Source organism: Camelus bactrianus, chromosome 22, assembly GCF_048773025.1.
Source record: "Camelus bactrianus isolate YW-2024 breed Bactrian camel chromosome 22, ASM4877302v1, whole genome shotgun sequence".
NCBI lineage: Eukaryota > Metazoa > Chordata > Mammalia > Artiodactyla > Camelidae > Camelus > Camelus bactrianus.
In genome coordinates this window covers 26,682,488-26,702,662 of record NC_133560.1, presented here as the reverse complement: position 1 = coordinate 26,702,662, position 20,175 = coordinate 26,682,488, and the positions used below count along the sequence as shown (strand labels likewise).

General features: G+C 63.9%; 4 protein-coding genes and 1 long non-coding RNA gene across 7 annotated transcripts; 3 read left to right on the top strand and 2 right to left on the bottom strand.

The window, feature by feature from the left end:
• Window positions 1-93: 93 nt before the first annotated feature.
• Window positions 94-9,812, top strand: MAP2K7 (mitogen-activated protein kinase kinase 7). Of its 2 annotated transcripts, XM_074350890.1 has the most exons (12): window positions 96-414; window positions 2,164-2,211; window positions 5,169-5,310; window positions 5,471-5,537; window positions 5,651-5,764; window positions 5,848-5,967; window positions 6,124-6,231; window positions 6,325-6,504; window positions 6,612-6,692; window positions 6,815-6,957; window positions 7,410-7,455; window positions 7,590-9,812. In XM_074350890.1, the coding sequence occupies exons 1-12, from the start codon at window positions 291-293 to the stop codon at window positions 7,722-7,724; spliced, it is 1,308 nt and encodes a 435-aa protein (XP_074206991.1). In that variant the 5' UTR covers window positions 96-290; the 3' UTR covers window positions 7,725-9,812. The 2 variants fall into 2 exon arrangements, with proteins under 2 accessions (XP_074206993.1, XP_074206991.1); XM_074350892.1 differs by lacking the exon at window positions 2,164-2,211 and having other exon boundaries at window positions 94-414.
• On the bottom strand, window positions 9,045-11,260 carry LOC123611784 (uncharacterized). Its single transcript, XR_006718879.2, has 2 exons — window positions 10,928-11,260; window positions 9,045-10,743 (listed from the first exon to the last, which is right to left on the bottom strand). It is a non-coding gene; the product is annotated as an uncharacterized LOC123611784 (long non-coding RNA).
• TGFBR3L (transforming growth factor beta receptor 3 like) lies at window positions 10,257-13,656 on the top strand. Its single transcript, XM_074350895.1, has 7 exons — window positions 10,257-10,341; window positions 11,214-11,350; window positions 11,441-11,764; window positions 12,368-12,494; window positions 12,598-12,756; window positions 12,952-13,023; window positions 13,475-13,656. The coding sequence occupies exons 1-7, from the start codon at window positions 10,272-10,274 to the stop codon at window positions 13,492-13,494; spliced, it is 909 nt and encodes a 302-aa protein (XP_074206996.1). The 5' UTR covers window positions 10,257-10,271; the 3' UTR covers window positions 13,495-13,656.
• Window positions 13,657-14,478: 822 nt separating this feature from the next.
• Window positions 14,479-17,000, top strand: SNAPC2 (small nuclear RNA activating complex polypeptide 2). Of its 2 annotated transcripts, XM_074350893.1 has the most exons (5): window positions 14,479-14,703; window positions 15,317-15,436; window positions 15,581-15,649; window positions 15,944-16,253; window positions 16,340-17,000. In XM_074350893.1, exons 1-5 carry the CDS (start codon window positions 14,521-14,523, stop codon window positions 16,669-16,671), a joined length of 1,014 nt encoding a protein of 337 aa, XP_074206994.1. In that variant the 5' UTR covers window positions 14,479-14,520; the 3' UTR covers window positions 16,672-17,000. The 2 variants fall into 2 exon arrangements, with proteins under 2 accessions (XP_074206994.1, XP_074206995.1); XM_074350894.1 differs by lacking the exon at window positions 15,317-15,436.
• A 1,325-nt stretch (window positions 17,001-18,325) lies between these two features.
• On the bottom strand, window positions 18,326-20,106 carry CTXN1 (cortexin 1). The gene is made up of 2 exons (XM_074350882.1): window positions 19,737-20,106; window positions 18,326-19,377 (listed from the first exon to the last, which is right to left on the bottom strand). The coding sequence occupies exon 2, from the start codon at window positions 19,355-19,357 to the stop codon at window positions 19,109-19,111; it is 249 nt and encodes an 82-aa protein (XP_074206983.1). The 5' UTR covers window positions 19,358-19,377; window positions 19,737-20,106; the 3' UTR covers window positions 18,326-19,108.
• Between the last annotated feature and the right edge of the window lie 69 nt (window positions 20,107-20,175).

Genomic DNA, 20,175 nt, shown 5'->3' with positions numbered 1-20,175 from the left:
CACACAGCGCCTCTTGCCGGAGCTGCCGGGAATTCGCGCATGCGCATCGTAGTGGGCGGACTTGCACGTTGCCAGGCGCAAGCTCTAGGTGGCGTCATCCCTCCGGCTGGGACGAAACACGCACGCGCGGAGGTTCGCACGCGTGAAGGGCGGGTGCGCGCCGCGGGCATGCGCCGTGAGGAGCGAGACGGCGGCTCGGCGGGGTCATCCAAGCGCAGGCGCAGTGCGGTGTTTGTCTGCCGGACTGACGGGCGGCCGGGCGGTGCGCGGCGGCGGCGGCGGCGGGGAAGATGGCGGCGTCCTCCCTGGAGCAGAAGCTGTCCCGCCTGGAAGCAAAGCTGAAGCAGGAGAACCGCGAGGCCCGGCGGAGGATCGACCTCAACCTGGATATCAGCCCCCAGCGGCCCAGGCCCAGTAAGCACGGCGGCGTGGGGGAGGGGGCGGGCGGGGCGGGGCGCGCGCTGCGGGAGGCCCCGCCCCCGCATCTAAGCCCCGCCCCTGCTTCCGGGGCGCTCTTGCTCCTCCTCCTCTCCGCCCCCTTCCCCGCTGTCCGCTCGCGGGGAGAGGGTCACGGTGACCCGGGGCGCGTGGGGCCGGCGGGCTCCTGGGCAGCCCTCTCCTTGCCTGAGGGTTCCCCGTTACGGGGTTTGGGAGCCTAGTTACCCGGTTCCTGGCGAGGCCTCCCGCCTATTGATCCTCCCCCATCACTGTGATCCTCAAGAGCCTTTATCACCCGCGAGCCGTGCTCCTACTCCCTGCGACCGCGACCACATCCAGCCCTTCCGTAGACATGGACACATCCCTTCTGACCAGCTGATTCCTCTCCCGGCATCTCAGGGACTGTGTCAAGAGGCCCCCTCCCTGCGCTCCGCAGCTCGGTTCTTGTCATCCAGGTTCAGCAGATAATCCACTCACGCTCGCACACATACACCTGGCCTGGGGACACCTGAGCTCACTTGTCCACGTATAACCACCCCTTGTGCCTCCAATCTGTTGATTCTTTCCCTGCCTCCTTGTAACTTTGTCTGGAGCTCCCTTTCCCCTGTCTGGAGCTCCCTTTCCCCTGTCTGGGACCTTGTCACTGGGTTCAGCAAATCCCCCCCTCCACATACAGCCTGCTCACATACACCAGGTCCCCTCATGCTCCTCTGACTAGTTTCACTGCCACCATTTTAGCAGCTGTGTCTGGCTCCTCCAGAAATACACACCCAACTCCCAAGCCTGGTAACTGTCACTTTGAGTCAAGTGACTTTCCTCTCTGCACACATCCACACCCATCCAGCTCAGGGACACCTGAGGCCCCAGTGTGATGCTGTCTAGGCATCCTAGTGCCCTTGCACCTCCTTCCTGATTCCCTGATCTCAGTGCCTACCTCCCTGGCATCTTGTCATCTGGAGTCAACACCCACACCCGGCCTGGGATCACTGCGACCCCATCTAGTCTCCTTGTTACATCATACAGAACCCCCTCCCCAGATCCTCACAGCTCAGAGAGAATCAGATTCTGCCCCCCACACACATGCTTTCTGTGTCTCTCTTGACTCAGCAAGTTGTCTTTTTTTAATCCCCTCTGAAATGACTCTTGTATTTTCTGGAGTTCCCTGTGGGGTCATCCTGACAGAGGGGCAAGAGACCTCCTTATCTCCCTGCTCACCCAGCCTGAGCCTCATCCCTGTGTAGGGTCCACTCCCCATCCCTCCCTCTTCTAACCTGGGTCATCGTAGGTTCTTGCTGGAGATGGGGGTTGTTCTTGGGGGTCCAGAGAAAGCCCGAGGCGGTAGTGCTGGCATTGGACACTGCCTGGGGTAGGAAGCCCGGCCAGGACTAGAGGGTTCCTGCTGGTCTCTACAGTGCTGCTCCCCCCACCCCAGCCCCAGCGTGGACGAGACAGTCCTGAGTACCGGGCCTGGGCTTCCTTCGGGGCGGCTGTCCCAGATGCAGAGTGAGGCACGGCAAGGCTCATGGCGAGCAGGCCCCCGGGGAGCCCCCTTCCAGGTGTCTGTGTCTGCTCCATCCCATCCTCCCATCTCTGTCGGTTTCTACCCATCTTTGCGCCTCCCCCTCCTCCTCATTATGATTTGATTTCTTTTCTTTTGGACAAATCAGTTGTTTCTGTTGTGATTTATCGTGGTGTTGTTTTTTTTTCTTCCTTTTCCCCATCCAGTTATTGTGATCACTCTAAGCCCTGCTCCTGCCCCGTCCCAACGAGCAGGTACCAGCCTTTTTGTCATCGCCGCTTGGACGTCTGCACCATTGACCTAACCGCTGCCCTGGCCGCAGAATGCCATCCCCTGTCCCCCATGCTGTGTGTGTGTGTGCGCCCGCGCGCGTGTGTGTGCGCGCGCGCATGCACACGTTTTCCCCTCACTCTCACTTTGTCTTTCCACATCATCAGCGTCTGGTCCACCCAGTCTTTTCCTCTGTGTCTTCTCACCTCCCGCTCCTCCCTTCCTCTCGGGCTCAGATTTGGACTCCCTGGAGGAGGAAACAGGCTCCCTCACTGGCTGGGAGTCTGTCACCTGCCAAGGGGGTCACGAGTGTTCGTGCGTGTGCAAGCATGCCTGAGCAAGAGGGAGAGAAAGTTGGGCCGGTGCGCGAACTGCGCCAGCCGATCCACCTCAACAGTTCAGCAAACCCATGTTGCCTCCCCTAGGCTGTGTGGCTCTGGGCCCAGGGACACTGTAGCGAGCAGGAAGGACCGCATCCCTCTGCTGCAGTGGGGGTAGGGAGAAGTGGAGGGGCCACCGTGCCTTGGAGGGAAGGCACAGGGCAGCAGGGTTGGGGGTTCTGAGGGGCAACGGGCAGTCGAGGAAGCCTCTGGAGAAGGTGGGATTGGAGTAGAATCTCCTGGGAGGTTGAGGGGAGCGCAGGGATGGAAGTAGAGGAAACAGCCCTGCCAGGGCCCGAGGGCAGGTGCCAGTGGGTCTGGGAGCAGATGAGTGGGGGACATCTGTGTGCGTGGGGGTGTGTGTGAGAGGCCGGGTGGGCGTCTGGCCCTGTTGGTCCTTGTGTGTGTATGTAAGTGGGACTAGATTGGGCAGTTTTGTGGTGGGGTGTGTGTGTGTCTGTGTGTCTGTGTGTGTGTGCATGCATGCGTTTGTGTGTAAAAACGTGCGGTGAGCTGGCTCTGTGGCGTGTCATCTCCCGTCTGCATGTGCGTGGGGTTTGTGCCATGCTGTGCGTGTGCACGTGCGCGTTGACTGACAGCCTGGTGCGTTTGTGGCTCCTGATGGCCGCATGCCCCCTGCCCCCCCCAACCCAGTGTCCTTTCTCATTTCCTCTCATTCATTTTTCTCCCTCCACCCTCCCTACCCCAGCCTCTTGCTCTCACTCTGCCCTTCCGACCTGCCATTGGCCCGTCACCACTGTGTTTTCAGGGGTTTTGTATACCTCCCCCCACCTTAGACACCCTACACCGGGCCCCCTCATATCACTTCAGTTCCTGGGGCGAGCTGGAAGCCTCTATCCCCCACACCTTTTGCCCTGGGCTCTGGGGCAGCCCTCAGAGGTCCCAGAGGACTGTTGGGTGCGGTGGGGGGGTCCTCACCCCAGAGAGCTGACAGTGCAGGGCAGAAAAGGGACCCAGATCCCTGAGAGTGTCTCCAGGGTCCTAGCTGGGAGAGCACGAGGGCCAGCAAGAGCCTAGAGATCGTCCAGCCAGATAGGGAGGGACTAGGTTCTGATTCTGGCCCTGGTTGAGCAGAAAAGCAGGAATATTAATGAAGCGGCGCTGGAACAGCAGGGAGGGCACAGAAGGAAAGGCCTCCAGGCCAGCAGAGGGCATTGGGCACGGCCATGTCCCTGGAGTCCCCATGCTCTTCTGTCGCTCCTGCCAGACCCTCCGAGGATTGCAGACCAGCCTCATAGACCTGCCCCTCGCTCTGGCTGTGGTCAAGGTCCTGGGCCAACAGGGCAAGGGAAGTGCCCAGTTGCCAGTGGCTGAACCTTGTCTTTCTCTACCCCTTGGTCACTGGGCCCGCATCACTGGGTGCGCAGACAACTGTGGGAGGGAAAGGTGGGCCATGCAGGAGGTGGGGAGAGAGGAGGGGGTGTCAGCTGAGAGCTGTGGGGAATGGTAGCCCCAGGCCTCCTAGCCTGCTCTCCGCAGGGGGATGAGCCTAGGGGTTGCTTGTAGCCAGCGGCCTCCCCGGCCAGGGGCTCCCTTCTGGAGGCTGTATGTTAGGGGCTCCGGGGCTGGAGAGTTCACCGGAGAGTCACCTGTCTCTTCTAGGCCATGCTGACTTCTGTTCCCCACCCTGTGGCTGGCCTGGCCAGGGAGGCTCCTAGTCCCCCAGGGAACCTGCTCTCCTATCCCAGGCTCCTCTCTGGCCTGTCTCTGCAGTGCCTCCCCTAGGCAGCTGGGCCCCAAGTCTCAGCTCCCACTGTCTGTTTTCTGCCCTCCCGTCCCCTAATGCCGCCTGCCCATCCTGGGGTGCCCGCTGCCTGCCCGCCTGCCTGCCCGCCTGCCTGTAGCATGTCCAAGCTGTACGCATGCAGGCCGCTGGAAAGAACCAAACTCCCCGCCTGGCCCAGTGCCCACCCCCACCCCCCTGAGTGCCGCTGGCCCCTGGAGGGGCTGCGCCACCTGGGTCCCCTCACCTGAAGGACACAGGCCCAGCCTGGGGTCCTGGCCCCCACGCCGTCCCTGGCTCTGCAGGCCGGGTCAGGAGGCTCCCTGCTGCTGGCCAGAGTGGCCCTCCCTGACCCTGAAACAATGCTGGGCGAGGCAGCTGGAAGCCTGGGTCCCTCGCCCACCCTCTCCCCAGGGTGGTCACCTCACTCATGTTGTGCAGCCAAGTTCAGGGCTCAGGCTGATCCCAGCGGTGGTCCTGCCTTGCTTGGTCCAGAGTGTGGGTGTGGTGGCTCCGGGCCCAGGTGGGGAGGAAAGGGACCCAGCGGGGAGGCCGCCTGGCTGAGGGATGCCGCCAGCCTCTGGGCCCCGTTTCTCTGTCAGGGTAGACTTGGGGTGGACCCTTAGCCTATGGGACCACCCCTCCCCCACCAGCCCACTGCACATGCTTCCAGGTCTTGGGGGCGGGAGAAGGTGCCCTAAGAGTGGGCTGGGGGCGGGGGCTGTGCAGGCCTACCTGAGGGATGCTGAGGAGGGGGAGAGGAGGGGCCCAGCTGGGAGCTAACCCCCTCCCCCCTCCTGGTTCTCACCCCCCCCAGCCCTGCAGCTCCCACTGGCCAACGATGGGGGCAGCCGCTCACCGTCCTCCGAGAACTCCCCGCAGCACCCCACGCCCCCCGCCCGGCCTCGCCACATGCTGGGGCTCCCATCAGCCTTGTTCACGCCCCGCAGCATGGAGAGGTGAGCTGCCGGAGCTGCCGGGGGAGGGTCGGGAGGTCAGTGCGGGGCCAGCCCCAGGGAGGAGCCGGTGAGATCCATGGGAACCCTTGTGTGTAGGGGGCTGGGGTTGCTTTGGGTTGGTCGGACCCCCTCCCATGGCACCCACTCCCTGTTTCTTCAGCATCGAGATTGACCAGAAGCTGCAGGAGATCATGAAGCAGACGGGCTACCTGACCATCGGGGGCCAGGTACCACCCTTCCCTCGGCCCCCCAGGGGTGGGCCAGATGCTGCTGGGAGGTCCAGCGTAGGGGTGGGGAGCAGAGGCCCGCTGGACCCCCCAGCCCTGGCTCTCCTCACCAGCGCTACCAGGCGGAAATCAATGACCTGGAGAACCTGGGGGAGATGGGCAGTGGCACCTGCGGCCAGGTGTGGAAGATGCGTTTCCGGAAGACAGGGCACGTCATTGCCGTCAAGGTGAGCCTGTCCCCAGCCTGGTCCCCGCCCCTGTGGGCCCTGTGCCCCAGGCCTGGCACTGAGGCGCCTGCTGTCCTGTGCAGCAAATGCGGCGCTCGGGGAACAAGGAAGAGAACAAGCGGATCCTCATGGACTTGGATGTGGTGCTCAAGAGCCACGACTGCCCCTACATCGTGCAGTGCTTCGGGACCTTCATCACCAACGTGAGCCCTGGGGACCCCTCCCCAAGCCTTGCAGACTGGTCTCTCAGCCAGCCCTGTGCCCCTGCCGCTTCCTGGGACTGGAGCCTCCCTGGGGTGGGCAGGGGGGTGGGTACAGCCACGCACCCCTGCTCAAGCTGCTGCCCGCTGCCCCTGCAGACAGACGTCTTCATCGCCATGGAGCTCATGGGCACGTGCGCTGAGAAGCTCAAGAAGCGGATGCAGGGCCCCATCCCCGAGCGGATCCTGGGCAAGATGACGGTAGCGGTGAGTGGCCGGGTAGGGTGTGGCCAGGCGGGCGGCCCCCAGGCCGCATGCCTGCACCCCTGTCACCAGCGTCCCCACACCTTCCCGCCACAGATCGTGAAGGCGCTCTACTACCTGAAGGAGAAGCACGGCGTGATCCACCGCGACGTCAAGCCCTCCAACATCCTGCTGGACGAGCGGGGCCAGATCAAGCTCTGCGACTTTGGCATCAGCGGCCGCCTGGTCGACTCCAAGGCCAAGACGCGGAGTGCGGGCTGCGCCGCCTACATGGCAGTAAGTGGGGCTCAGCAGCGCCCGGCAGTGGGGGTGTGAGGGCTCTGGGCGCTGCTCCCACCCGAGCCACAGGGGTACATCCACCCTTTCCCACCTCCCACCGGCAGCCTGAGCGCATCGACCCTCCTGACCCCACCAAACCCGACTATGACATCCGGGCTGACGTGTGGAGCTTGGGCATCTCCTTGGTGAGTTGGGGGCGCTGCTTTTGGAGGCCAGGGATGGGGTCTTCTTGGGGTGTGGAAGCAGGCGCCAGGGGAGGGCAGGACCCCGTCCTCGGCCAGCCCAGCCCTGCCTGTCTCTCTCCCAGGTGGAGCTGGCGACAGGACAGTTTCCCTACAAGAACTGCAAGACGGACTTTGAGGTCCTCACCAAAGTCCTACAGGAAGAACCCCCACTCCTGCCCGGTCACATGGGCTTCTCGGGGGACTTTCAGTCCTTCGTCAAAGACTGGTGAGGAGCCCCGGCCCTCCACTCTGGGAGGCGACGCAAGGTCAGGCTGGAGAGGGTGGAGAGGGGCCTGCAGACAGGAGCCAGGCCTGGACCTGGGAGCCGAGATTTGGGTTTGGACCCAGCCCGAGGGTACATCTGGCCCTGTGGGTATTTGGAACAAGCCAGGGTGCCCCAGGACTGAGGGCTCTGGGTGTCCTGCACCAGGGAGCAGGATCAAGTGAGCAGGATGTCTCCCTCGGAGTTTCCCGGGGGGAGCCCACCCACCTTTCCCACAGGCATCACAGTGCCCCTGGGGTTGGGGGGCCCTAAGTGCAGACCCCTGGGGCCTCCCTGCCTTCCCGGCTGTCAGCACAGGGATAAGCAGCCACTTCTTCCCCCAGACCCCTGACTCAGTGGGAGGGCCACCAGGCCCTGCTCCCGGCTCTCACTTCTCTCTCTCCTCCTCTCTCCAGCCTTACTAAAGATCACAGGAAGAGACCAAAGTATAATAAGCTACTTGTGAGTACCCGGGGCTCTCCCAGGCCTGTCCTAAGCACCCCCCCAGCCCGCCCAGCTGGACACCCAGGACCCAAGCAAGGCCAACAGGGGAGACGCCCAGGTCCTAAGCTGCACCCCTCACTTGGATCCCCCAGGAACACAGCTTCATCAAGCGCTATGAGACGCTGGAAGTGGACGTGGCGTCCTGGTTCAAGGATGTCATGGCGAAGACCGAATCCCCACGGACAAGCGGAGTCCTGAGCCAGCACCACCTACCCTTCTTCAGGTAGCCGAGCCGGCGGCGGGCACCCCGCCGGGGGCTGGGGCATGGCCACAGGCCCCCCTTCCCCACCCGGCCACCCAGCTGCCCGCCGGGGGAGCCCTGGGACCTAGACGGCCACCGAGGGCTGAGGACAGAAAGTAGGGGGCGCCCACCCACCCCCAACTCCCTGCCCCCAAGCCGTGGACAGATGGGCCCATCAGGCCCCAGCCCTTCCCGTCCTGGGGTCAGCCGGCCGTGCGCGTCCCAACCCCGACAGACACTGTGAACGGAAGACAGCAGGCCGCGAGCAGACTCGCTATTTATTCAGTTGTAACCTCTGGGCTGGGGCGGCCCCCAGGGGCCGGGAGAGAACCCCCATCCCGCACCCTCCCTCACCTGCAGCGCTGTCACCACTGCCGCCTCCCACACACACGCACGCCCTGGCTCCGTCTCCCTCTCTTCTGGCACCTCCCTCTCTACCTCTCCGGCTTTCCCAGTCTCCCTCCCGGCCTCTGCCTCTCTCCTAGCCCAGGCCCAGGCCCCGCCACCCCCGGCGGGACCCCTGGGTCCGCTTAGGTCTCCGGCAAGCGATGAGTCTGTCGGCTGGCGTCCTCACCCCGGGCAGGCGGGCTGGACGTTGACTGCAGCCGGCCTGGGGCTGGTCTCTTCCTCTCTCTTTTTGATCTCAGGGGGTCCTTTTTGGAGTTTCTTGTATTTTATTGTACTTGGTGGGGTGTTTGGGGGGCGGGGGGAGGAGAAGAGCTTGTTCTCATGGGGTTTGTCGGTACCTTCAGAAACTTTTACCAAAGTCATGTTTAGCTGCTTGTGGTGGAAGCCCCCACCCACCCACTGGCTCTGGGGGGCTGGGCGGGGGACCAAGCCGTGGGGGCCTGGGCCACTGCCTGGGAGAGACTAGTCCCAAAGGTGGGCTTTGGGGGGCCCTCCCTCCGGGCTGGTGACTGGCCACAGCTTGCAGGGGTGAGTCAAGGACCTCAGGGGGTGTGGAGGGAGCCCACGGGGCCGTGGCCACACAGGGTGGCCTTCAGGGAAGGCAGGCGTGGGGAGTGGTGGCAGGTGGCAGGCGCTGGTGTGGCAGGGAGGAGGCAGTGGGAGCAGATGGTGGGAGCGGGGCCCATGAGGCCCAGGGAGGCAGGGATTGAGGGTGCATGGAGTGGATGTGGGGGTCTGAGGATGTGTGACAGGGACAGAGGTGGGGCAGGCCAAGGGCTGGGCGTGTGGAGTCTATCACGCCCTTGTGGTGCCCCTGAGCGCCCCTCGACTCACCCAGAGCTGGCCAGTCCCGGGCCCACCCCCAGGGGCCCCCTGCAGCAGCCAGAGCAGGAGGGAGTGTGTTTCCTTTTTGTTGGTAATGCATGCAAATCAAGTGGACAACAAAACAAAATAACAAAAAGAAAAAAACCCCACAAAACCCAACCAACACCAAAGGTGAGGAGCCTCGCTGGAAGTGGCCGAGGTGACCTAGACCAGGTATCCCTGTCCCTCCCTCTCTCCGACTGACTCCTTACTACTAGGATAGTCACAAAACTCCGCATGTTGAAAAAGTACTCGGTCATCTTCTCTTTGCCTCCCCCTTCCTTGGGGTCGGGGGGTGGCCACCTCCTCTTTCTCCCATCCCCTTTGTAGGGGGACGGGGGCAGGGTGGGGGCCAACAGGCCTGGCCTCGCCTCCCCTGGCCAGGCTCCGCCTCGGGGGGCCTCTGTGAGTAGCCGGGAAGGTCTTGTGGCTAGCCCCAAGGGCCGCTGGGGCCTAAGGCCAGCTGCCGGGGTTTATTTTTATTTAACTTTATTTTCTGTTTTGTGAGTGTGTGTCCGCCCGTCCCCCCCCCCCCGCCCCATCCCTTCAGTGTTAAGCGAGAGCCTCTCCTTCCCCCGCCTCTCCCATGCCTTCCTCCTCCTCCGTCACCAGTCACCAGCCATCCCTCTCGACCAGGCAGAGGGCGGAGCAGGCAGGCAGGGGCCTGGGGTGGCCTGGCTTGGCCCACCGGCCCACGGCCCCTTCTCAGGCCGCCAGTATTGCCCCATCCCTTTTTAAAATGAAACACCCTTGTTTGTAAATCCTTAGACGCTCGAGAATAAAACCCTTCCCTTTTCTTCCACCGAGTCTGTGGTGTGTTGTGAGCCAGGCAGGACTTGGCAGTGTAATGGGCGAAGGGGCCGTGAGCCCTGACTTTGGGGGTGGTGGGGCTGGTGGATCAGCACCATTCTGGTGGATGAGGCCTCTGCATGGACGGGAGACTGAGGCAGGGTTAGGGGCTGGTAGGGTAGTGTTTGTAGTGACTGGCCCCATATCAAGTGGCCAGTGTGAGGGGCCTCACACACCCCCACCCCAGTAGCCACAGGCCAGGCGGGAGAGGAGCCCTTAATCCCTGGCAGGCCTTGGGCACCAGCTCTGATGTCGGCCCGTCAGTCCACCGCCCCCACTTCCTGCCTCCCCAAGTGGCCACCCAACCAAGGACAGGGCGGCCTGCCCACCTGCCCAGCCTGGGTGCTGCTGGACTGGTGCCTCTGCCGCCAGCCCCGCACACCCCGCAAGCCCTTGCCCCAGGCAGTCCAGCATGCTGGGCGCCAGGCTCCTGCTGCTGGCCCTGCTCTTGGGGCTGGCCACCCCGTCCAGCCAGCCACCTGGTACGTACAGGAGTGGGGACGTGGCCCAGCACAGGCCCATTCCTGCGTGGCCCTTTCTCGTGCAACCTCTTGTCCACCCAGCCTGGGGGAGCAGGTGGGTGGGAGGTGGGGTCTGCTCCATCCCCCATTTTCCAGGCTCTCTCGGATCCCCAGCTTCTCCAGCAGCCGCGGTGAGGCCAAGGGCAGTGGGATGGGCACAGTCTGTGCAAACATTACTGCAGCCCATGTGTGCCCATGGTCCTGGACCAGCTGAGTGCCTCCTGAAGGCAGCTGTCTGTATGGTGGTGTGGCCTGTGGGTGGGCGCTCACACACTCCTCTGTTGCCTCCACCCTTTGCTGCTGCTGCCCTCAGCATGGGAGTGAGGAACCTGGACAAAGGGAGAAGCCCCAGACCCTGGTGGCCTAGGGGAAGAGCACCTTGCTTTTCTTCCCTCCCCTTGATGACAGCACCTGCCTCCCCTTAGAAAGGAAAGGGTGGGCTCAGCAACCACCCCCACCCCACCCCCAGGCAAACCGGCTCTGCTGCAGCCACAGAGCAGCCCCAGGGCCCTTGGGGTGGAGAGTCCAAAAAGGGAGGATCTCTGACCTCACCCAGCTTGACCCTCCGCATCAGGCGCCCCTCCACTTCTTCCTGGCCACGGATTCCCTCGCCCACCGCGGGTAGAGCAATCGAGGTCTGGGAGGAGGGCTCTCCAGGGGGATATCAGCAGCTTTTCCGTTGGCGGTGCAAGGCTCGGAGCCGAGCAGGGGTGAATCCTCCACCACAACTGCTTTCATTTTCCAAAGAAGGCAGCGGAGGAGAGGAGGTTTGTCAGGGGGGCTTAAGGGGCAGCGCGCCCTCCCTCCTCTCTGCCACCCTTTCTCCCCTCCAGCGCCCCTGTTCCCCGCGGCGCCCGGGCCCTGGTTGCGCCGACCCCTTTTCAGCCTGAAACTGTCAGACTCAGAGGATGGCTTCTTGCGCCGCGCGGGGCCGCTCGAGGTCCCGGCCGACAGCCGCGTGTTCGTGCAGGTGCGGACGCGGGGCGCGCGGAAGCCACGGGGTGGGAGGTGGTGGGGGCCGGTGGGGGCGGCCTATCTTGACAGCGACCCCGCCCCCCAGGCGGCCCTGGCCCGTCCCTCTCCGCTCTGGGGCCTGGCCCTGCACCGCTGCTCAGTGACACCGTCCTCTCGCCCGGCCCCCGGCCCCGCCCTGGCGCTGCTGCGAGGGGGCTGCCCCGCCGACTCCTCGGTCGCCTTCCCGTCACAGCGGCTGCTCCCGGGTGCCCTCCGCCCCACGCGTTTCAGCTTCCGCCTGCGCCCCGTCTTCAACGCCTCTGTGCAGTTCTTGCACTGCCAGCTGAGCCGCTGTCGCCGCCTCCGGGGAGCCCGCCGGATGCCTGCTCGCCGAATGCCTGCACCTCCGACGCTGCCACCGCCGTCGCCGGTGCGCGGGCGCAGGGTTGGGAACTGGGCGCCTTGGCCCATCGGGGGCTGGGCACAAGAGGCTCTGGCATCTGAGGGAGGAGCCCCTTAAGGTTTTGGGATCTGGGAACTGGGGCACTTTGGAGTCTGGGGACAGGGGTAGCTCGGAACTGGAGGGAGGCACTGGGTCTCTCAGGCTGGGGTTGGGCCCCGGGAAGACCGAGGGGGTCCATGGGGCTCTGCGCAAGGTTCCTCAGGGGACAGCAGTGGGCGGGCACTGGGTTCCCTCATGGGCAGAGCTCTGACATCCCTCCAGAGCTGGGAGGCTGCAGAGGGGCCAAATTTCTGGATAGTTGAGGTTCACAGGTTAGGTGCTCAGAGAGCTGGGTTGTGTGACCTCCGTGAGGGTCTGAAATTTGGAGTTCCCGTGGATGGGCTGCTAGCTGCTTGTGTATTTTAGGCGGTGGACTCAGGGACCCTTAAGGGGCCAGATTTCCAGGGATCGAGTAGTGTGACTCCTGGTTGCAGTAGCGGGCCGGACACTTAGATCTCTTAGAAGCCCTGGGGACCATCACCTGGAAACGGGGCCCTGATATCCCCGTCTCTTGCCTCCTCCTCCTTCCAGTGTCTGCCTCGGGATGAGGCGTGCGCGGGCGCCGGCAGTGGCAGCAATGAGAGCCTAGGTGCCGACAGCCCCTACCTGCACACGCTGACGCAGCCCATCGTGGTCACGGTGCCGCGGCTGCCCACCAGTGAGCGCGCAGTAGTCCTCCGCGGGGGTCCCTGGGGCCCGGAAGAGGGGGTAGGGAGGACATCTAGGGCCTGGGCGAAATCTTAGCTTTGTACTCCTCACAGGGCCGCCCAAGGGCATCCCCGGCAGAACTGTGCGCCCGGAGCCTCCCGCGCCTGCCCCGGGGGCCCTGGAGCCCGCGCCGGTGGTAGCGCTTGTGGTGGCCGCCTTCGTGCTGGGCGCCGCTCTGGCTGCCGGGCTCGGCCTCGTCTGCGCGCACTCAGGTACCAACCTCTGTCTGGCTCACAGCCTATTCTCGCGCGTCTGGATCTGCGGTCGCCGCGATCCCAGCCAGCCGGGGCCTGACCATCCCTAGACTTGTCTCCGTTACGCCTGCAGCAGCCCCCAGGGGGCGCCCTTGGCCCGGCCCAGCGCGCAGCAACCCCTACTGCTCCTCAGCCAGCCTCTCTCCTTTCCAGTGCCCGCACCCCCGGTCCCGCCCCGAGAGCCTCGCCCAGCTGCCCCCAGTCCAGGAGGCCCCAATGAGGCAGGTAAGTGATGGGGGAGAGAGAAGCGGGAGTGTAACGTGGGGCCAGTAGGACGGCTGGAGGAGGGAGGTGATGATAATGACTTCATGGCGCCTTCTCTCCGCCAGAGTTCTAAATGTTTTACGCACATTAATCCTCGTGAAAACCTTCAGGTAGATACTCTTATAATCCCCATAACAGAGATAAGAAAAAATTAACTTGCAAAAGATCACATTTGGTGGAGGTGGGTTTCGATCTTAGGTAGTGGGTGACGGGCGGCCAACTGTAGGCTCAGCGTCGCAAGAAGGGGCCTCAACACCTCAGACAGGCACTAGGCAAGGGGAATTCGGGTTTCAGACCTAGCACCCACACTCACCCCGGCACACAGACTGAGGGGGCGGCCAGTGATCGGCTGGGAAGGGGTTGACCTGCGTAGTGTCCTCTTCCCGGTTCAGCCTGAGTCGCCCCTCCCCAGGGATGGAACGCCCCCAATAGGGTCTGGAGACGCACTAGCCACGGCCTCGGACCAGGCCCGCCAGGACTGGACCGGCTGCCATTAACCTCGGACCCTATGGGACCACGATTCCTGCGCCCCGCGACCCCTCGCTCCCACCCTCTCACCTGGGCTCAAAATAAACATCTGGTCTGACTTGCTGAGTTCTGAAGTCCTTTTCTGTTATGGCGCGGGGATGGGGATTCCGGGCTTAAAGGAGTCCAGACTGGAGGGGTGGCGCTTTGGAGTGGGGCTCATACGCCCTTACATAGGTGCGCAGATCCGGGCCAGGGGAGACCAAGGGCAGTTTGTCCCAAACAAAAAGGGACGCCCAAGCTCACCAGCTCAAGTTTCAAGTAAGTCTCATCTCCTTCCTCCACCCCTGCACCAGCCCAGCTGCCCTCTCAAAGCCAGGACTTCCCCGCTCGCCACTCCCACCGCCCGGACCCTACCCTCGCTAGGGCCTCGACCTCAGGCCTCTGCTCCAGTCTCCTCTCCGTCTAGCCTAAAGGTCCTTAAATCCCTTCTGACCGAGCTCCTTCCTCCCGGGGCATAGGCAACGGCGGGACCATTTTACAGTTGAAGAAATTGAGGATCGGCACAGCAGATCACTTGCTCACAAGTCAGGGCTGGCCGACCCCACAGCTCAGGCTCTTAGCTACGACTGGATAGCTGCCTTCTGGCCAGGACCCATCCCTCTTCGAGAAGTCAAGCAAAAAACAGTTAAGAGTTTCAGAAGACTTGGTCCTGGAATGGAGGGAGGGCAAGAAACCTAAGGTCACGGCTCCAGTTCACAAATGAGATAGAATGAGGACGCGGGAGGGTCTCGTCCGTCCCCGCCTGCGCTGGAGGCCAGTCTCCCCAAAATCTCCCATCGAGGCATGTCCCTTTGACTCGCAAACGCAGAGCCACGCCCCCATCTGTTTCCGCCTCCGCGAGGGGCTTTTTGGCCTCAGCGGTCCCCGTAACCCCGCCCACCACGGAAACGGCCTAGGAGCTCCGACACCGCCCTCACCCGCCTCACCGGCATGAAGCCCCCGCAGCGGCGGCGAGCGGCCCCAGCTCGCTATCTGGGCGAGGTGACCGGCCCCACGGCCTGGGGCGCCCGCGAGAAACGGCAGCTGTTACGACTACTGCAGGCTCGACGGGGCCAGCCGGAGCCGGATGCCTCCGAGCTGGCCCGGGAGCTGCCGGGCCGGAGCGAGGCCGAGGTGAGAGGGGTCCAGGCAAGGGAGCGAGGCTGGAGGCGGGGCTAGGATGTATCCGGGGCTAGAGGAGGGGCGGGCCCTGGGTGAGGCGGGGGCGGGGTCTTGGGGTGGGCGGGCCGAGGACCCGTTGGGGGCGAGGCGAGGCTGAGGAACCGGATGAGCGCAGAGGAGGCGGGGCTAGTGCGAGGCTGGGTATCGTGTGCCTGCGAGAAGCTGAGGGCGGGGCGGGGGCGGGAAGTGGTGCGGCTGAGGGGCGGGGCGAACTGCGAGTAAGACCGAGCGGAGGCCCCAGACTGGGCGGAAGGCGCAGCGAGACTGGGCGGGGATAAGCTTGAAGCGAGAGTCAGGAAATGGGGCGGTGAATGGAGTAGTACTTAGCATGGGGGTGGGCCCTGGCCGCGGGGAGGAGCCAGAACTATCCTGGTCCTTACCTCTGTCAGGTGGCTGGTAACACCAGGGGCCTTGGCCCGACAACCCCCTGGCAGAGTCACTGTAACCCCTTAACGCCGGGTTAGCGGGAGGTTAGGGAGCAGTGGCCGGCCTGGAGCAGGCAGTGGACTGCCTAGCCCTGGGCTTCTAGAAGGTCCCACTTGGCCTCCTCCTCTCACTTCCCCAGATTCAGGATTTTCTTCGGCAGCTCAAGGGCCGAGTGGCCCGGGAGGCCATTCAGAGGGTGCATCCAGGTGGCCCACAGGGTTCCAGGCGCCGAGAAACACAAACCCCTGCCCCCATCGAGGTGAGGCAGGGCAAGGCTCCCCAGGGCCGGCCCCTGGGGAATGAGGGAGTTGGAGGGGGATAGCATGGTCAGGGGAGCCCCAGAAGGAGTAGAGCTTGGGGAACTCCTGAGGGTTGATCCCTACCTTATGGTTGCCCCACCCAGGTGTGGATGGATCTGGCTGAGAAGATAACAGGCCCGCTGGAGGAAGCCTTGACTGTGGCTTTCTCACAGGTATAATCCCCCAGGCAGGATGGGGGTGTCCCTGGGGGACAGGGTCAGATATATGAGTCTAAATAAGGGGGACCTGAGTCCTGGGTACATTCCTCTTGCCAGACTCCACCTCTGTGATTCTGGACAGTCCTTAGACACCCTGAACCTCAGTGTCCAAAGTTCTGTGTCATCTCCTGTATGTGGTGCCTTCCTCCCGGTGTCAGGGAGGATTTGGTGGAGGTGGAAGGCTCAGTCTCCTGCAGGGCAGAGTGGGAAGATTTCTGCCTTTCCCTCCCTGACCTCCCTGCCTGCCAGGTGCTCACCATCGGCGCCACGGAGCCCCTCAGCCTCCTGCACTCCAAGCCCCCCAAGCCCACGCAGGCTCGTGGCAAGCACTTGCTCCTCAGCACCCCTGGAGGGCAGGAGGACCTGGGCCCTGAGGCCCCTGGAGGGCAGGAGGCTCCTGGCCCTGCCCCCAAGACCCAAGGCCCTGCCCCAGAGGCATCTTCTGAGTCCCCAGCTGGCCCGTGTGCTGAGGGAGACTTCTCTGTGGATTTTGAGAAGATCTACAAGTACCTATCATCCATCTCCCGCGGTTGCCCTGGCCCTGAGCTTTCCGCAGCTGGTGAGGAGGAGGGTGCTGGGACTCTGGGGTGGGGGACCCTGGCGGAAAGCCCCACCCTCCCCTCACCCATCTGGATCCATTACCAGAGTCAGCTGTGGTCCTTGACCTGCTCATGGCACTTCCCAAGGAGCTGTCCCGACTGCCCTGCGCTGCCCTGGTTGAACATATGTCGGATACGTTCCTACGCCTGACGGCCCCCCAGCCCGACCCTTCCAGTGGGAGCCTGGGATCCATTGCTGAGGATGATGGGACAGGCTCCAGGGGGCAAGAGGCGGCTGGCCAGGCCACCTCTCAGGCCCCTGGGAATGCTGGGCCCAGCAAACCAATACCCATTTGGCAGTCAGCTGGGGTCTGCCCCTTGAACCCGTTCCTGGTGCCCCTGGAGCTTCTGGGCCAGGTGGCACCCCCTGCAAGATGAGGGGGCTGGTGGGCAGAGGACACAGCAGACATCTGTGAGCCCCCCAGCCCTCAGTCCTGCTTAGGCTGGCCTTGAGTTGCCACAAGGATCTGGTAAAAGTGGAAGGTCCCTGACAGTGTGCAGTACAGGTTGGTCATTAAAATGCTCACACAGCAGGGGCCTCAGAAATGGAAGCACAGTGGTATGGGGTTCAGCCATAGAAATGGCAAGGGAATGGTCAGCCAGGTGGCTGGGCTGAAACCACCATCAAATACTCCCCCGCCCCTCATCCCTTCTGATGTCCTGCATCCTGTGTTCTATAACTGCGAATAAAGTTCTGCTCAAACCCCCATGCTCTCTTTTTCCTGTGGGTTAAAGGTGGGAGGGGACCCCAAATGCCAAAGAGAGAATCAGAGGTAGGAGAGCCATAGCTTGGGGTCCCAGGGACCAAGGGGAGGCATGCCAGGGAGGAGGGCGCAGTCATTACTAAAGGCTGCTGTTGCCAGGTCCAGTCCGATGCCATCTGGAGTGACCTCATTTTGGTCATGAGGGGACCCTTGGTGCTTGGAGGGTCTAGGCCTGAGCCTGACTGATGTCAGGAAAGGTTTTTAGATCCTGGGGCCTTTCAGCATAGAGAAAGAGGGGAGAAGCCAGCAGAGAGAGGGTAGCCAGGTGGGAGGAGCCAGGCCACCAGCCAAGGAGGGTTGGGGTGGGCTGCCCATGTGGCAGGAAGTTGGAGGGAGGGGAGCCAGGCCCTGAGGTGGCCTTAGGGAAGCAAGTGGGGGAGGGAGAGCTGGAGGGGCCTTAGGAGCAGAGAAGGGGAAGCAGAGCTGTGCTGACGAGGGGGCTGGAGTCCTAGCTGCTGTCAAAGGCTCCAAATTCCCAGATGTGCAGCTGGGTCTCCCTGCACAGGGTCATGAGGGACCCCACCAGTTGGTGAGGGCAGGTGGGGGAACCAGCTGTCCTCCCACAGCACAGCCTCCCCCAAAATCTAACCAGTCCTCTGCGAGTTGGTAGATTTTCTGTTCACAGCGCCTGTGTGTTCACACAGCCTTCCTTTTATAGAAACACTTGTTTCTCCCCACACACATTGCACACGGCTCCCTGGGGGTTCACAACGCAGCTCCCAGGCGGGCTGTGGAGCAGAGCCAGCCCACTCCATGACCCACAGCACCAGACCCGCAGTTTCCAAAGTGCACATGTTCACGGAGGGGCGGAGGGACCAGATCAGAGAGGTCTGGGGCTACAGGTGAGGTCATGGGGCCAGGAGGCCATGCCAGTTCTTGGAGACAATCTGCAGGGCTGGCTAAGAGCACCCCATTCCTGATGCTTACCAGGCTTAAGTCCATTCCACAGCCCCCAGCGTCTCCCCAAGTCCAAAGGAAGAAGGGCAGCCTTGGCTGTCCCTGGCGCTAGGGGACTGAGATGACTACACATCAGCCCCCCCAGAGCATGCATCTGGGTGCTTCCCAGCCCATGGCAGCTGTTAAGAGTGTGCAGAAGTCAGCCCTGGGTTCAAATTCTAGCTTGGCCAGAATCCAACTATGAGCAAGTCACAACCTGCCTGGACCCAAATCTCCTGGACTGTAGAACAGGGATACAAACAGGGCTCACTGGGTCCTGAAGAGGGAACAGGCCATGTGCAGGAGGAGCTAACTCAGCACACTGCTTGGCATGCAGTAAGCGCTCAATAATAGCTTTTATTATCACCATCGGCTCAGAGGCAGGGAAAAATGAGAAGGCAGGGGGAAGGCCTGTGGGGAGGAGGGCAGAAGGGATCAGAGGGAGGTGGCAGGAGGACAAATAAGGGTTGGAGGTGGTAAGGGAGGAGCGCGCTGACCTGAACTAGGGCCTGGGCTAGGGGCAGGAGGGTCCCTGCCCACGCTTTCCCCACACGGAAGGCGCCACACATCCTGGACACAGCAGCCATTGTCGCTCTTCAGGCTCTGTCTCCGGGGCCAGCTGCGCAGGGCATATTGGTATGCAGGATCCACCCCGTGGGCCCAGGAGAGCCTGCCCCACGGGGCCAGAACCCAAAGAGGGGCTCAGCACTAAAGAGGGGCTGGCAGCGGGGGAGTGAGGATGGCCAGACGGTGGGGGAGGGAGGAAAAGGGACACGGGGGTCTCCAAATCCAGGAGCGGACATGACACTCATGCTTGGCGGCTGGCCAATAGTAGAGCCACCTACACGCTGGGGTTGGGGTGGGGAGGATTCTCTTTCCACCCAGACTTCAGAGTCGGGGCCAGCCAGGCCGGTGAGTTTTGGAGAGGACAGGGCAGGATAAAGGCACGAAGATGGGAGGGGTCTGAGCGGGGAGGGGTTGGTCTTCTAACGCCCTCCCGCCTCGGGCTGCGGGCTCGGGGTCAGGATCCCGAACGCGGTCCAGGCCTGGAGGCGCCCCGTCTAATCAGCGCTGGGAGAGACCCCGCGGAGGGCCGGCTGGGGGCGCCGCACAGCTCAGACCAGCGCATAGTCGAACTGCCCGCGCTCGAGCGCCTCCTTGTGGTCGGTCCAGGACGAGGCGGGCATGCGGCTGTAGGGGTCGAGCAGGATGCGCACGCAGCGCACCATCAGCAGCACCAGCACCACGAGCAGGCAGAGCACGAAGGCAAACACGGTGCGCTGCTCCGCGTCCAGGCCTGCGCCCACCGGGGGCCCCGTCGACGGCGGCAGCGGCTCAGGGGACAGCGTCCACGTCGCGCTCATGGCTCACATCGCCGCGCGCCCTGCGGAGGAAGGGACCCGCCCGGGACGCGGGGATGAGGCTGCGCCCTCCCGTGCCCCCGCGTAGCCCTGTCGCCGCCGCCCCCTTACCTTGCGGAGCCCCAGCCGCCGCCTGCGCCTCCGTCCCCGGGCTACGCCCAAGGCCGGCCCGCGGGCACCCAACTCCGGGCGTGCACGCAGGTGGGGACGCTAAGAGCAGGGAGAGGGAGCCCCGACCCGGCCGGCCCGCGCACAACAGGTGCGAACGCGCGGCCCGGGCGGCGTGGCGGGGGCGAGACCCGGTTCTCCCGCCCCCCTCTCTTTGTTCTTGCGTCCCGTGGACCCCCCTCCCCCACCACCCTCGCTCCGCCGCGCCCCTCACCCTGGCTTCGACTGGGACGGGGACAGAGCGCCCGGCAGCCGCGCTCTCCTCCGGGACCCGCTTGGGCTCCGCTCTCGGCCTCTTCCCGGCAGCGGCGGCGGCGGCGGCGGCGGCCCGGGTTCAGCCCACCTCACCCGCCCCTGGAGCGACGGAGACCGAGGCAGGCGAGCCGCGCTCTAGCCGGGCCGCCGCGGCTGTTCCCATGGCGACGGGGGGCGGGGCCGCCGCGGGGGGCGGAGGCTGCGCAGGGAGCGGCGCGCGGGCTCGCGACCCTGCCCCGCCCTCCGGGAGAACGAGCCCCAGCCCCAAGACGCTGGAGAGACCTCCGGGCCCAAGGAGCTATCAACACCCAGAACCTCGCCCTCCCTACCCCCACAAGCACCCCCAGAAATCCCCAGCCCGACTTCAGTTCCCACACCCTCATTCTCTGCGATTGACC